At 32.3% G+C, this 12,755-nt stretch overlaps 1 protein-coding gene across 12 annotated transcripts in view; it reads right to left on the bottom strand.

Moving 5' to 3' along the window:
* LOC145322145 (serine/threonine-protein phosphatase 4 regulatory subunit 1-like) overlaps nt 1–12,755 on the bottom strand; it is a 180,418-nt gene that overhangs the window by 11,795 nt on the left and 155,868 nt on the right. For all 12 annotated transcript variants that reach the window (XM_080163948.1, XM_080163952.1, XM_080163944.1 and 9 more), the window contains 2 exons: nt 4,010–4,180; nt 114–268 (listed from right to left, as the gene is read on the bottom strand). In XM_080163948.1, the coding sequence (XP_080020074.1) occupies nt 114–268; nt 4,010–4,180 (326 nt within the window). The remainder of the gene's footprint in view (nt 1–113; nt 269–4,009; nt 4,181–12,755) is intronic.

The raw sequence follows: 12,755 nt of genomic DNA, 5'->3' as shown, positions 1-12,755 counted from the left end.
TACATTTGTATCAAATATTCGCTTATTTTATTGATAATTTTATCAAGAAAGGCTACTCTACATATACTAACTGCAAGTCTGTCAGTCTGTTTTCTTATGAAGATTCTCCTTACCTGCTGTTATCTCTGAGTAGACCAATGAAGAGCGGAGATAGCTCTACCTTTCTGACCTCTGGCGAGCAGATACAGCTGACCGGCATAAATACATCAGCGCAGCATTTCCTCACACCCCAGATGTTGTCCGTACACAACGCGTAGAACTTGGGCAACTGAAATACAGAATTATTAGACTACTTGTGAAAAATAATAAAATATATAAGGATCTTTGAAATTGAAGAAAAAAACTAGAATTGCAATAAACGTAGATTGATTAGAAATGAGTAAAATTATGAAGCAATTTATTTCTTTTTTTCCCCGTAGATTAATTCTGTATTTTCAATTTAATGCAGTAATGTTTGTCAACAAAGAACTAATGCTATGCACAGTGCAAAAGCAGGAAAAAGACTGGATCTGATATTTAAAGGGGGGGTTTGCAAGGTTCTATGAAGCTCTATTGTATGCATGTAAATTTAAACACCCACCCACTAAGAATTAATAATATAACAGGGGAAACAGTAACTTATCAAGGATGAAAACATGCAAATTAGTTGAAGATTAAAAATGACAAATTGAACGGTTTAAGTAAGAGGAAGTGTAGCTAAAATGACAATAAGTTATATAATTTCTTCCATCAATGAAAAATTTGAAAATAATGATTTATAGCGATTTAGTTTTCCCCCTACATCTTAAAATTACAGAAGATCAAATCAAAAAGAGAATCTTTGCTACAAAAAAAAACCAAACTTTTTTTGGGTAGGAGCAGGGGAGAGGGTGAATTACAGGGGCGGGGCTATAAAAGGCACACTCCCCTTGTCATTGAATTGTAAGATGAAATTAAATCTGTGTGTGTGTGTGTGTGTATGTGTGCGTGTGTAAGTGGGTGTGTTTTGATGTACTGTAGATCTTATGTGGAAGTAGGAAAAGTAAAGCAAAAAGGAATCAAAAAAAGTCTTATTTCATATTTAAAATTCACATAAAAAAAATTATATGATGATTGGTTGAAATAAAATTATATGACTATTTGCTTTTATCATTTACTTTTGATTGATTATTCTAAGCAAAGTTGTCAATTGTTAAATAATTATGAAAACTGTTTTGGCTTTTTAAGAATAAAGGTTTTAAGATGCAAAGATTTCCATTATAAAGATTTGTATGTATGTCACACAGCCAGCTTAAATTGGACAGTTAGAATTGTAATATTTACAAAGCAAAACTACTATACAAGTTTAACACAAATTATTGATGTACTTGTTCTTTGGATGCTGAGGAGTTTTTAAAAACCCTTATTGCTGAAAAAGTTTGTAAGACCATTATTGATTGCTAATTTGTAATATACGTTTTTAAGCATTTCTTCGTTATTATTTTCTGCCATTATGGTTTACAAATTAATATGATTTATGTTATATAGACCGAAGAGGATGACATGTTAACCGAAACATTTTTAAATAAAAAACTAAGAAGTATCCGACTTTTTTGACTCAGTGAATTGATCACTGGCAACCGTGATCAACCACTTAACTTGATCAATGATAAATATTTGTTTTAATTTGTAATTCAATGCCAGACCTATTATTAATAATGATAACTCTGATAATGGATGTACAATGTATGTAGATATTATGACAGGGAGAAAATTGTCGTCAATTCAGGTTGCTACTTTTAATATCATTTACTGGTCAGGCCGTTCATCAAGTAGCAGGGGAGGGGGTGGATGGGTGGATTGTTATTTTGGCCAGTTACTAGTTTCATTTCATTAGCATACATGATAATCTGGTGTAAAATCCAAGTAATAATAAATCCATTACTCTGATTATTTTTATATCAATTGAAAGAAGCACCAGTCCGTGAAATTTGTTTGTTTGCCTTTAAATGGAGAAATTTAAACCATCTTTTAATAGATTTTTTTCGTTGATTTTTTGACAGTTTTTTTATCCCTTTAAATTAGGATAATTCTTAGGTTAAAGAGGGTTGAATGTTGATATTTATCAAAATCTATTCTATCTGAACAAAATTCGATGATGAAATCTACAACTTTAATTGCTCATAAGTTAAGTACAAATTCATATTTTTTGTAGTAATACTACTCCATATCACACTTTGTCTGTCCGTCATATAAGGTAAATCAGCGCCTCAGCTGTTATCAAAGATCTATTGCTGATTTTTAGTGAAGATTCCTTTACCAATGAGCATCTACTCAATATTTGGTGTGTCGGTCTGTTTGTATGACTATTTGTCTATCCATCAGTCAGTCATGTTTAGGCTTCGCTACTTCGAATTTGATTATCCTATTTATTCAAGGAAATAGCAAAAAAGTGTGTAATGAAATGGTTGGATAATAACCATTTAATTGTGTGTGTATATGTTGATAAAAAGAGGATCATAAAAACAATATTTTATAAGTGATGGCAAAAAAGTTGTTTTATTGTTTTAGTGGCGTTTTCAAGAATGGAGTGTTGGTTGCTTGTCATGGCTTTTCAGGGCTGCTTTATTGCATATTTGATTATGGATTATGATTTTCAAATTCTGTTTTTGTATTTTTTTAATGTTATTGTAAAACTTTTACTATACATTACAGAATATTACATTTTTGCAATAAATAACTCTTTTTCATACTCTAAAACTAAAATTAAAAAACAATGGGGGAAGGGGTATCACTTAAACCCCCAAATAAAATTACTGAATACTCGTGTCTTAATGGTAGCACACATGCAGTAATACAGGGATGCAATAATGAAAAAAACTTTTTTTCTGTTAAAAATATATACATTAATTTATTAATTATATATTACATTAATTTGGGGACAAGAGAAGGTAGGGGGGAAAGATTAATTTCTCTGCTACCACCCTATCTCTGAATCCCTGTTAAACAGGGGAAATCGACTTGAAATTTTGTTCATATTTGATGTTTATTCAATATTTGGGGAAATCAACATTTTCCAAGAAATGTCATGCAAATCGCTGTGCAGCAAAAAACGGAGGAATAACTGTTTTTTTTTCTTCAGGGATCTAAAGAGATAAGACAATTGATGTACATCCCCAATGATGATAGTGATACACAAAATTACCCCTTATGTACATTGAAATTAGTAGTTGAAACATTTTGACACTAAATGAATCAATAAAAATCCCCAAGGTTGTTAAGCCAACGAATAAGAAAACATTATAAGACTTTGGGGACTACTGTAACAAACAGCCCAATGTCCACTCCCTCTCTGTTTTTTTTGTGGCATAGAAAGTCAGGGAGGTGATAGGTACGAGCCTCGGCTATGTCAAAATGGCCCACTAAAAATCAAAATACAGTATCATGCACATTTAGACCTTACAGTCAAAGATCGTGCAATCAAAGGGTAAATGTGCAAAAAAAAGTATTTTTATTCATAGTTTTCTTTAAAAATCTGAATAATTATTTTAAAAATTTTGCTGCAAGGTTGATGGGATAAAAAACTTGCGTTTTGTAAAGATTTTTGTTTTTATTTTGGTTTCCAATTCAATGGACCATTTAGAAAAGTTTTATTAGTAAAGTATTTTTATACAACATTGGGCAGATTCCTTGCAATCTTAAAATGGACCGTGCCATAAACACCAATAGCCTCCCCCCCCCCCCCAAAAAAAAACCCCACACTTTTAGAAGCGAATGGCCTTATTTTTTCGAGTGCTATTATAGATGGGAGTTCTTTAGAAAAATATTTAAAATTGCAATGGCGTTTTATTTCTCAAAAAATTGTCTTTTTAAGGAAGTCAATAACGTTCTTATTGAAAGGCTTAGAACTCCCATAGGGCTAGCTTTATAAAAGAGTTAAAAACACGCTTTGGAGTGTAATGTAAGATATTAGAAATTTTAGGGGTGTGTGTGTGGGGGGGGGGGGGGGGTCCAGTTGCAAAGTAAATTATAGCAATAAAAAACTGCTCACCAGTATTTTCTCCGTCGCCTCTGGCCCGACAACTCCGCAAAAGTCGCCAAAATTTGCCGCGCAAACCTTGCGCACGTGAAAGACTGGATCCGTACACAACTTGGCGAACCTGTCCAGGAACAGCCGCTCTGACATCTCCCGCCCAATCATCGGCGCCATCTTGGACAACAACTGAATATAGAGAAAATGTACATTACTAAGAGTTAGGGATACTTAAATTTAAAAAATAAATATGCATAATAACTAGGTAAATACTTTTTTGTTATTATAAAAATTGATTATAAATGGATATAAAAGCACTAAAATTATTAAAAATCAAGTAAACATATGTCTATTAAGTTTAATTGCAATGAAAATTTAAAAATCACGTTGAAGATGAATGACAGAAAAATAATAATTTTTTTCTTTACAAAATGCGCATCGACATCATTTTAATTCAGCGGCGCATTTAAAAGGATAATTTAAATTAAAGAAACCATTGCTTTTCTTGTAAGGCATTAATTTATTTAATTGATTAAGGCCGCTGTAGAAGATCTGTAACCCCTTCAAGAATCTTCATATTTTTCAGAATCCACCCCCCCCCCCAAAAAAAAATAAAAATGACAAAATACAAGTTTGAATGAGGCGTTTACTAAGACCTACCTATTAAGGGTATCTTCATATTGGTCAGAAACACGTCTCCCATGAGGATGACAAAGTTGAAGGTGGGGGGGGGGGGTGCAGTTAGATACTATGAAATAAACTAGCGTTTTCGCCCCTTAGGGGCATCTAGGGGCCCAAGAGGGTGGTGGTACCCTCCCATATCTATAAAGCTACCCAGGACCTAAAAGAAACTACACTGTAAAGGAGAACCATATCGGTTCGGCGGTTAGCGAGATTTTTCGGTTACAGACTCATACTGTTACTTTATTGTAAGGATTTTTTATCAGCTAGAGGCGCGCAACCACTTAGGTAGGTCTTATTATTTTTTTTTTAAATCCCGCTAAAATCAAAATCATGAAATCCATCGTCTAAAGGCTTTTTTTGTGTGGCCAAAAAAATGGTCTAAATAAAATTAGACAAATAAGCAAATGAGAAACCTTCATACAAATGCATGGCATGTAAAAAATGATGTGGAGTTGTACTTTAAGGTTGCCCCCCCCCCCCTAAAATACCCCATTGAGTTTTTAATTTTGCACGCCCATGTAAATATGATGCATTTTTTGAATTAAGAAAAAGTATCTAATTAAAACAGAAGAATATGTCATTCGTGGGTTTAAATTTTTTGCATTAAATTCTGTAGCGCGGCAACCGCGACACAAAGGGAAAGGAGAATAAATGATGACGGGTAATAAAAATCTGAAATAGAAATTACGCAAATGACGCAAATTCTGACGCAAATTCTGACGTTTATCTAAAAATGCAACATATAATAATAGCTATTAAAACAATTTTCAAGCATAACTTTTATCTTATTAGGATAACAATTAAATAAGAAAAATATTTTTACCATATGAAATTCGTGATCAAACACCTAATTGAAAAAAAATGCAAGACATAGCTTTTATTTTAAGAAAGACTAGGGGCAACGGACGCCCCCAAAAAGCCTCTAGGTGTTCTTAAGGTGGGAGGGGGATAAGTCAACCGCCCTTCTACTTTTTAATTTGAGTTTTAATAAGAAATATTCAGAAAAAAAAATTTGGGGGTGTGATTTTAAATTGGGAGGGTGGAGATACGCTCTCCCAAAATAGTTAAAAACCTTCCCTGTACCTAAAAAAAAGCTTAATTGCAAAGGAAAACCAAACAGATGTCATTTTTTAACAATTTTATAAAAAAAAACATTGGCGCACTTGTATAAACACCTTATCACTAACAAGTTTTGGAATAGATAATCCAGAACCATCCAGTTCAAAGGGAATGGAGAAAGAGAGGGGGTGAATCTATCCGAAAATAGTTATGATCGAGATCTTCCTTCATCGAATAAATAACGGTCACAGATGAGGGGGGAACTAGGGGGATAGTGAGAGAGGGGAAAGGGGGGCGGATGGGGAAATAAGTAATATTTATTGGCCGGGGTGGGGAAGGCAAGTCGTGTATATGGAAGTGGGTTCAATAACTTTACTAGGTACCAAGGATGCCAAATTACAAAAGACCGGTGGATGCTACTTTTGAAAATAAAAAAACAAGACTAATATTGATCTAATGCTTTACATATTTCTTACATAACTAATTAGACAAATATAAATATAAAAGTTTGACGGATTAAACAATTGGAGAAAAAAAAAGCACTTAAAGTATCTTAAAAAGAAAAAAAATGTATTTACATGAGGAAAAAAATGCAGGAAACGCTATTTAAAAGAGGAAGGCAGGAGAGAGGGGAGGGGGCAAGGGAGAAAAATTTGTGTAAGAAAGAGAGAAATGGGGGGGGGGGGAGATTAGAGAAATTCGTGGAGGGAAAAGAGAGAGAGGGGGAAAGAAAGAATCGATAAGTAGAGAGACAGTCATAATAATTCGGACTATTTTATAAAATTAATCTTTAACAATTAATTATGCATCTTAGCGCTAAAATTTTAATATTTGTATTAAAAGTCATTAAAGGCCATTTTATTAAAACTTTAATAAATTTTTTTAAAAATTGAGGAAAAAAATGGCAGTTGTTTATCATTACAATATAAAGTTTTCTTGGAACTTTTGAAATTTGAGATAAATTTTAAAGTAAGACGACCTTTGTTTTAAATCTTATTCAAGAAGTATCTAGATTTAATTTTAATTATTCAATTATGTTAAAAGTGTCTTTTTTATGAACCCAAACCCTGCCTAATTATAATTATTCTGCATGTCTTTTTGTATGTTTGAATATAATGTCCAAAACTTAAGCAGAAAATTGATAGAAAAAGAGAGAGATTAAATAAAGTGATGAAAAAAAAAGAGAAAAAAGTTCTTTGGTGATTTTATCAATTCAAAACCCAGAAAGAAGGTGGCATCATGCTAAATTTCTTTATATGAAATTGCTTAAATTATAAGATACTTAGATAATTGTTGGCAACTATCATATTAATGAAATAATTGAAAATTGCTGGAGGTACATGAAATAAATATTTAAATAATTTTAATTGTCAAGAATTGGACTGTATAAATGAACAGGTACAACATAAGTTTTGTTTGTTTGTTTTTCATCGTGTGTGTGTGCCTACAACAATACCATACACACACACACACACACACACACACAGATAGGTACATTAGTAAAAGTATGAGGGGGTGGGGCGGCGCAGGTGGGGGAGGGGTGAAGATCTCACAATATTTGCTATTGCTTGGTTTTCTAAGCCAAAACTGCATGAACCAATTGCATACACACACACACACACGCACACACACAAATGCATACATTTTACATATTCAATTAAATTAATAACAATTAAAATTTAGGAAATTAAAATAATTTAACACAAATTTTGGCAAAATAACCCCCCATAATAGAAATAAAATTATTTTTTTTGGGTAATGTTGGAATATATAGCCCTGAAAGTAAGCAAGTACTGATTTTACTGATAAACATCACTTATCCATTTCCTTGTAAACATATTCAGCTGTATAACTAGACATATATCAACATTGGAATTATAAATTAATTTTAAGATGATAAATTTTAGAGTGTAAATAAATAATTTATGGATGAAAAGGGTAAGCTAAGTTCCTTATCAATGTGTGCAATGTTTGAAATATTTCATCTTTAACATATTGGCTTCAATTTATTTTTGATAAGCAGGCTATTTTTTTTCATAATTTGTTTATAACACAGTCTCTTGTAAGCTAGTAAAAAAAAGTAATGTTACAGCTGGGAGGGAGGGGGACATTGGGCTGTTTATTATTCTAGTCCCCAAAGTTTTGTAACGATTTCTTATTCTTAACAGACTTTCAACCACTAATTGTAATCTACAGAAGGGGTAAGTTTGTGCATCATAATTTGGCCATTGTCTTATCCCTTTAGATCCCTGAAGTTTTGGGCTTTGTAAGGACAAATATCTGTAAAGAGTTTCTTGTATGAGAATATGTTTATTATTTTTACTAGATTTCTTAAGTATTTATTGTTAGAAGACATGTGCAATAATATACAGGGTGTTGGTCTTAAGTTGTCAATTTCAAATTAAGGAGCCACCTAGAGGCTGTGGGCGCAGAAAAAGGCACAAACTTTGAGTAGACCATAGAATCATAGTCAATTAAAGATTATCTGGGTTCAAAAATAAAAATTTCTACCCCCTTTCCAACACCTTCAAAAGTTTTAGTAATATTTAAAAAGAAGGACCCTGTACAATCTATGGGGTGACGATATCTGCCCATATTCAATACTCAAAACAAATAAAGGACAATTCTTTCTTTAAAAAGTACTCTCTTAAAAACATTAACGACATTATTCTCCTCAATTTTAAATGGTTTATAATTTAAATTTTGAAATCAAATGAAATAGCTAGTATACAATATAGGTAGACCTAACTTAAAATGCTTCTTTAATTTTTGTGCATTAGGAAGGGTTCAAGATAAATATGTAAACTATTCTCTTATGAGGTAAAAATTTGCCAGATTTGTCTAAATTTTGTCATATGTCCAAGTGAGTGGCGGAAAAAAAGTTGCATGGGGAGTGTGAGGGGGGGGGGAGACAGTTCATACATCATTTTAATCCATCAGTCAATGACAATTTGTAAAACTGGATCAGGAGGATAATTAATTTACTATGTAAGTGCGAGGATAATTTTAACATTTTAAAAATGCTTACATCAAAAACATACTAGGTTTATCAATCTAATAGGAAGAACTATTACTGTGTTTTCTTTAATTAAATATTTTTAAAATGACAATAAAAAATATGTATAATGCCATAATAAAATAGATATTGTGATACATAAAAGACATCAAAATTTCATGCTTCTGAAGATATCTTTTAAGTAATAAGATACTTAAAATTGTCTTAAAAAGATGTTATATCAATGAATCCTAAAATTATATATTTATCAAATTAATCAATTCTGTTTTTTTTTAAAGAAAATAACAAGGTTGACAACAACCACAAGTAGCTAAGCACTAAAAATCATGTTTTGAAAAACGGACATGGTGAATTATAGAACAGATGTTAGGTGTTCATCGCATAAAAAGACAGATGAAATGAAATGTAAAAGATCAGCAATCTATCTTAAGTAGCAGCTGAGAAACTCACAGTTTTCCCCGTGGCGCTATGGGACTGACGGACAGACAAAGTGAATTATAAAGTAGCTTCGCTCCTGATAAAAATGGGCAGGAAATAAAGAAAAAATTACCACCACCACATAATTTGTTAAATATTTGATTTAAGTTGATTATGATTGATTATTGCAGAAGTGAATCCATCCACTTAACATTCAGTAAACATGTTCCCTACAAATCTCCCTTCCATCCCTGCGTATTCCCCCCTTCCCCTCACAGCCACCCCCCATCTTTATAATAAACCTTCTCCTTTATAGCAATGGTGTGTGCGTGTGTGTGTGTCTCAGAAGTGAGATAGTCCAATAGATGATTTACCCTTAGATGGTCAGTAGCGCACAAAAAGCCGTTCAACTCAAAAGGAAAATCCAAACAGACAAAATATTTTCTTAATATTTTTGATTTACAGGATATGAAAGATGATTGATATTTGTATCAAGATTTTTAACATTTCATACCTACCAATGATGTGGTCGAATTGTTCCTGCAACAGTTCCTATTGGTCCAATTACTGAATTGAGTATCTCCTATTGGTCCAATTACGGAATTGAGTATCTTCTATTGGTCAAATTACGGAATTGAGTATCTAGACTTTCTATATTTATTGATAGGCCCTACAGTCATCCCCCCACTATAATCCCCCATAGCCCCTACCCCCACACCAACCCCAGGAAATTTAGTTTAATACCCCTCTCCCCTTAGTTTACCCCTGAAGGCTCCCCATCCCCTTTCTGTTATCTGCAGCCTTGTAGGGCAATGACCTCGGCACCTCACTATAGTCTCAGGGATCCTGGGATGAGACAAGAAATCTTCCTCATAATCTTATGCATTAAATTCTATTTTTGACAGAAGTATATCATTTTAGATATAATTTTTAAAGTTTTTTTTCTCCATCGTTGACCCTTCTTCCCTGGTAGAGTCTCTACTATACTAGAATATTATACAGCATACTCTAAGCTTTATAATATTATTCTTACAATTATTATCACCAAACCTCGTAGTTTACAAATATAAAAGAACTATAAACTTCATCCCTAGCTTCGTGGGCATTTTTATTCTTAAAGAAGAAGCTAGAAAATTGTCATAAATCTTCCTAGGACCAATATGAAGCTTTCTACAAAAGCACAAATAAATTAGCCATGGCATTTAAGAGATATTAGGCTTTAAACTAACCCTAAGAAAAATTAAAAGTAAGAATATATCAATAAAAACAAGCTTAACAAAATCACAAAGTGTCTTATAGTCTTAGAAATCACCTTTTCAAAAATAAATCAAAAATGCTTGATAACATGTTTATTAAGGACGTGCGGACTTTCTGGCGATGATTATAGAGTTGCTGTGCTTATAACGTTGTACCTTATTGTTACAGGCATGATCATACATTTCTAACATGCATATTCATAAATAACGTTGTTGAAAAGCTTCGCTTTTAAAAATGTCTAGGGCACAAGGGTGGCGAAGCAAAACAGATTAGATTGGCACATTGTAAAAAAAGCCGTAAAAGAGTCCTTCCCGTTTTAGGTGGAAAAAAAGGGGGCAGGGGGTTTATAACCGTTGACCTTATTTTTATTTTTTGAAAAATATGTGAAATAGTATAGTGTATAGTTATAGAAGGATCATTTTTACTTCACTAAATCCTAAAAAAATGTCTTTGATTTCATGGAAGGGAAGAATTTTAAATCTTTGGAAATACAATTTTTTTGGGGGGATCACGTAAAATATACTTTTATAGACAAATGGAGTAAAGTACAAGTTACTTTTGGGTAGGTCAACCAACCCGGAAAATTAAAAAAAACATCCTAAGGGGGGGGGGGGGGGGAGTTGCTATTTTTTTCAATATGGCCCCAAAAATTTATATAGGAGTAAAAATAGGTAGGTAGCAATAAATTAAGCAATCTATACAGTTTCTATGAAGCGAATCTAAATTTCAGGTAATTAAACTTCAATTTTAGACCCCTAAAATGCCCCCCCCCCCCCCACCCTCCAACACCCAATCAACAAATGGTGTGTAACAAAAATCAAGGGAGTTAGGGGGGGGGGGGATTATTTAGGGTAATAAAAAGGTAAATAGCTGGATGTATGGATGGACAGAAGAACATAAGGTATCAATTCTAGGCGGACATGTGCCCATAAATTAATTGACCAATAAATCAATTAGAGGTTATAGTAAGTAGTACAACATTTACACAATTTTATCTTAAATTTTAACATACTTTAAGTAAAATATGTCTGCTCAGAGGAATTAAAATTTAAATGCACTTTGAACCACCCCCCCCCCCCGAATGTTTCTTTTTAAAAGACTAGAATCTGTGCTCCTAGCATCTAGGAGCTAAGTCAATTGGTGGAGTTAAAAATCTTAAGCTTCAGACAAATAAAACCATACTACTTTATATAATAGGACAATATTGAACATTTTAAAATTAAGAACCCCCAATTATTATTACACTTTACACCATTTTAAGCAAAAGCACATAAGTCTTCAGATGAATCCTTCTTGATTTATACTCACCCAGCCCTTTCACAATTTCCAAAAGACAACGAAAGTAGGTATTCTTAAAACGTGTAAAATAAACTTAGGGGGATAAGACAATGGCTGATAAATTGATCTACTTCCCCATTGATGATATACAAAATTACCCTTTCTTTAGACTAAAATTAGTGGTTGAAACGTTTGAACACTCAACTTAATAACCAATCAAAATTTACTAAAGCCCCCAAAGTTGTTCATAACTTTTTAATTAGTTGAAAATAACACATACTTAATTGTAATAAAATATTACTTTTTTATCTATTTAAAAAAAGAAAATAAATATAAATTTAAGTTTAGAATTGACCAAGTAAAATTTAGTTGCATATATTAAGATATAGCAGGTGAGATTTAAAGATAGCCTTAATTCCATAACTGGCCTAATAGCTCTAAATACTAAGTATCAACTTCGTATGTCGAGTATACACATATTTTTATTTTCGCAACTATATAAAAAATAGGACAGTAAAAAAAGTACAAGCAATGATTTAATAAAAAAAATGTTTTGCCTTTTATGCTTAAAAAAAGTTATGATTTGAGCAATATTATCTGTAAATGTATAAGAAATGTAAAAACTACGCAATAATTTGATATAAACACCTAATATACGCAGTTTAGTTATTTTTATTTATGTTGTTTGTTTTTAAAAATGTATAAAAATACAAGTCTTGCAATTTCAAGTAATTAGGCCAACTTTTAATCAGCTATTTTTTATTTTTTTAAATATATCAAAAATCAAACAAATAAAAGTTAGGGAGTTGAATCCATTTTTATAGAAGCAGAAATATAATCTATGATTATGGTTTTGACCCTCTAAAACTGTAATCTACCTTTCCACTTTCCCTTCTCTTGGTGAAGATATCTTCAACAAGAGAGACAAAAGTGGAATCTTATATTTCAAAAATCGTATCGGCGTTGAAGATATCTTCACCAAGAAAGGGGAAAGTGGAAGGGTAGATTACAGTTTTATAGGGTCCAAACCATAATCATAGATTATATTTCTGC

Source organism: Acartia tonsa, chromosome 6, assembly GCF_053477335.1.
Source record: "Acartia tonsa isolate MP-2025a chromosome 6, ASM5347733v1, whole genome shotgun sequence".
NCBI classification, from domain to species: Eukaryota; Metazoa; Arthropoda; class Copepoda; order Calanoida; family Acartiidae; genus Acartia; species Acartia tonsa.
This window is presented reverse-complemented; position numbering and strand designations above follow the sequence as displayed.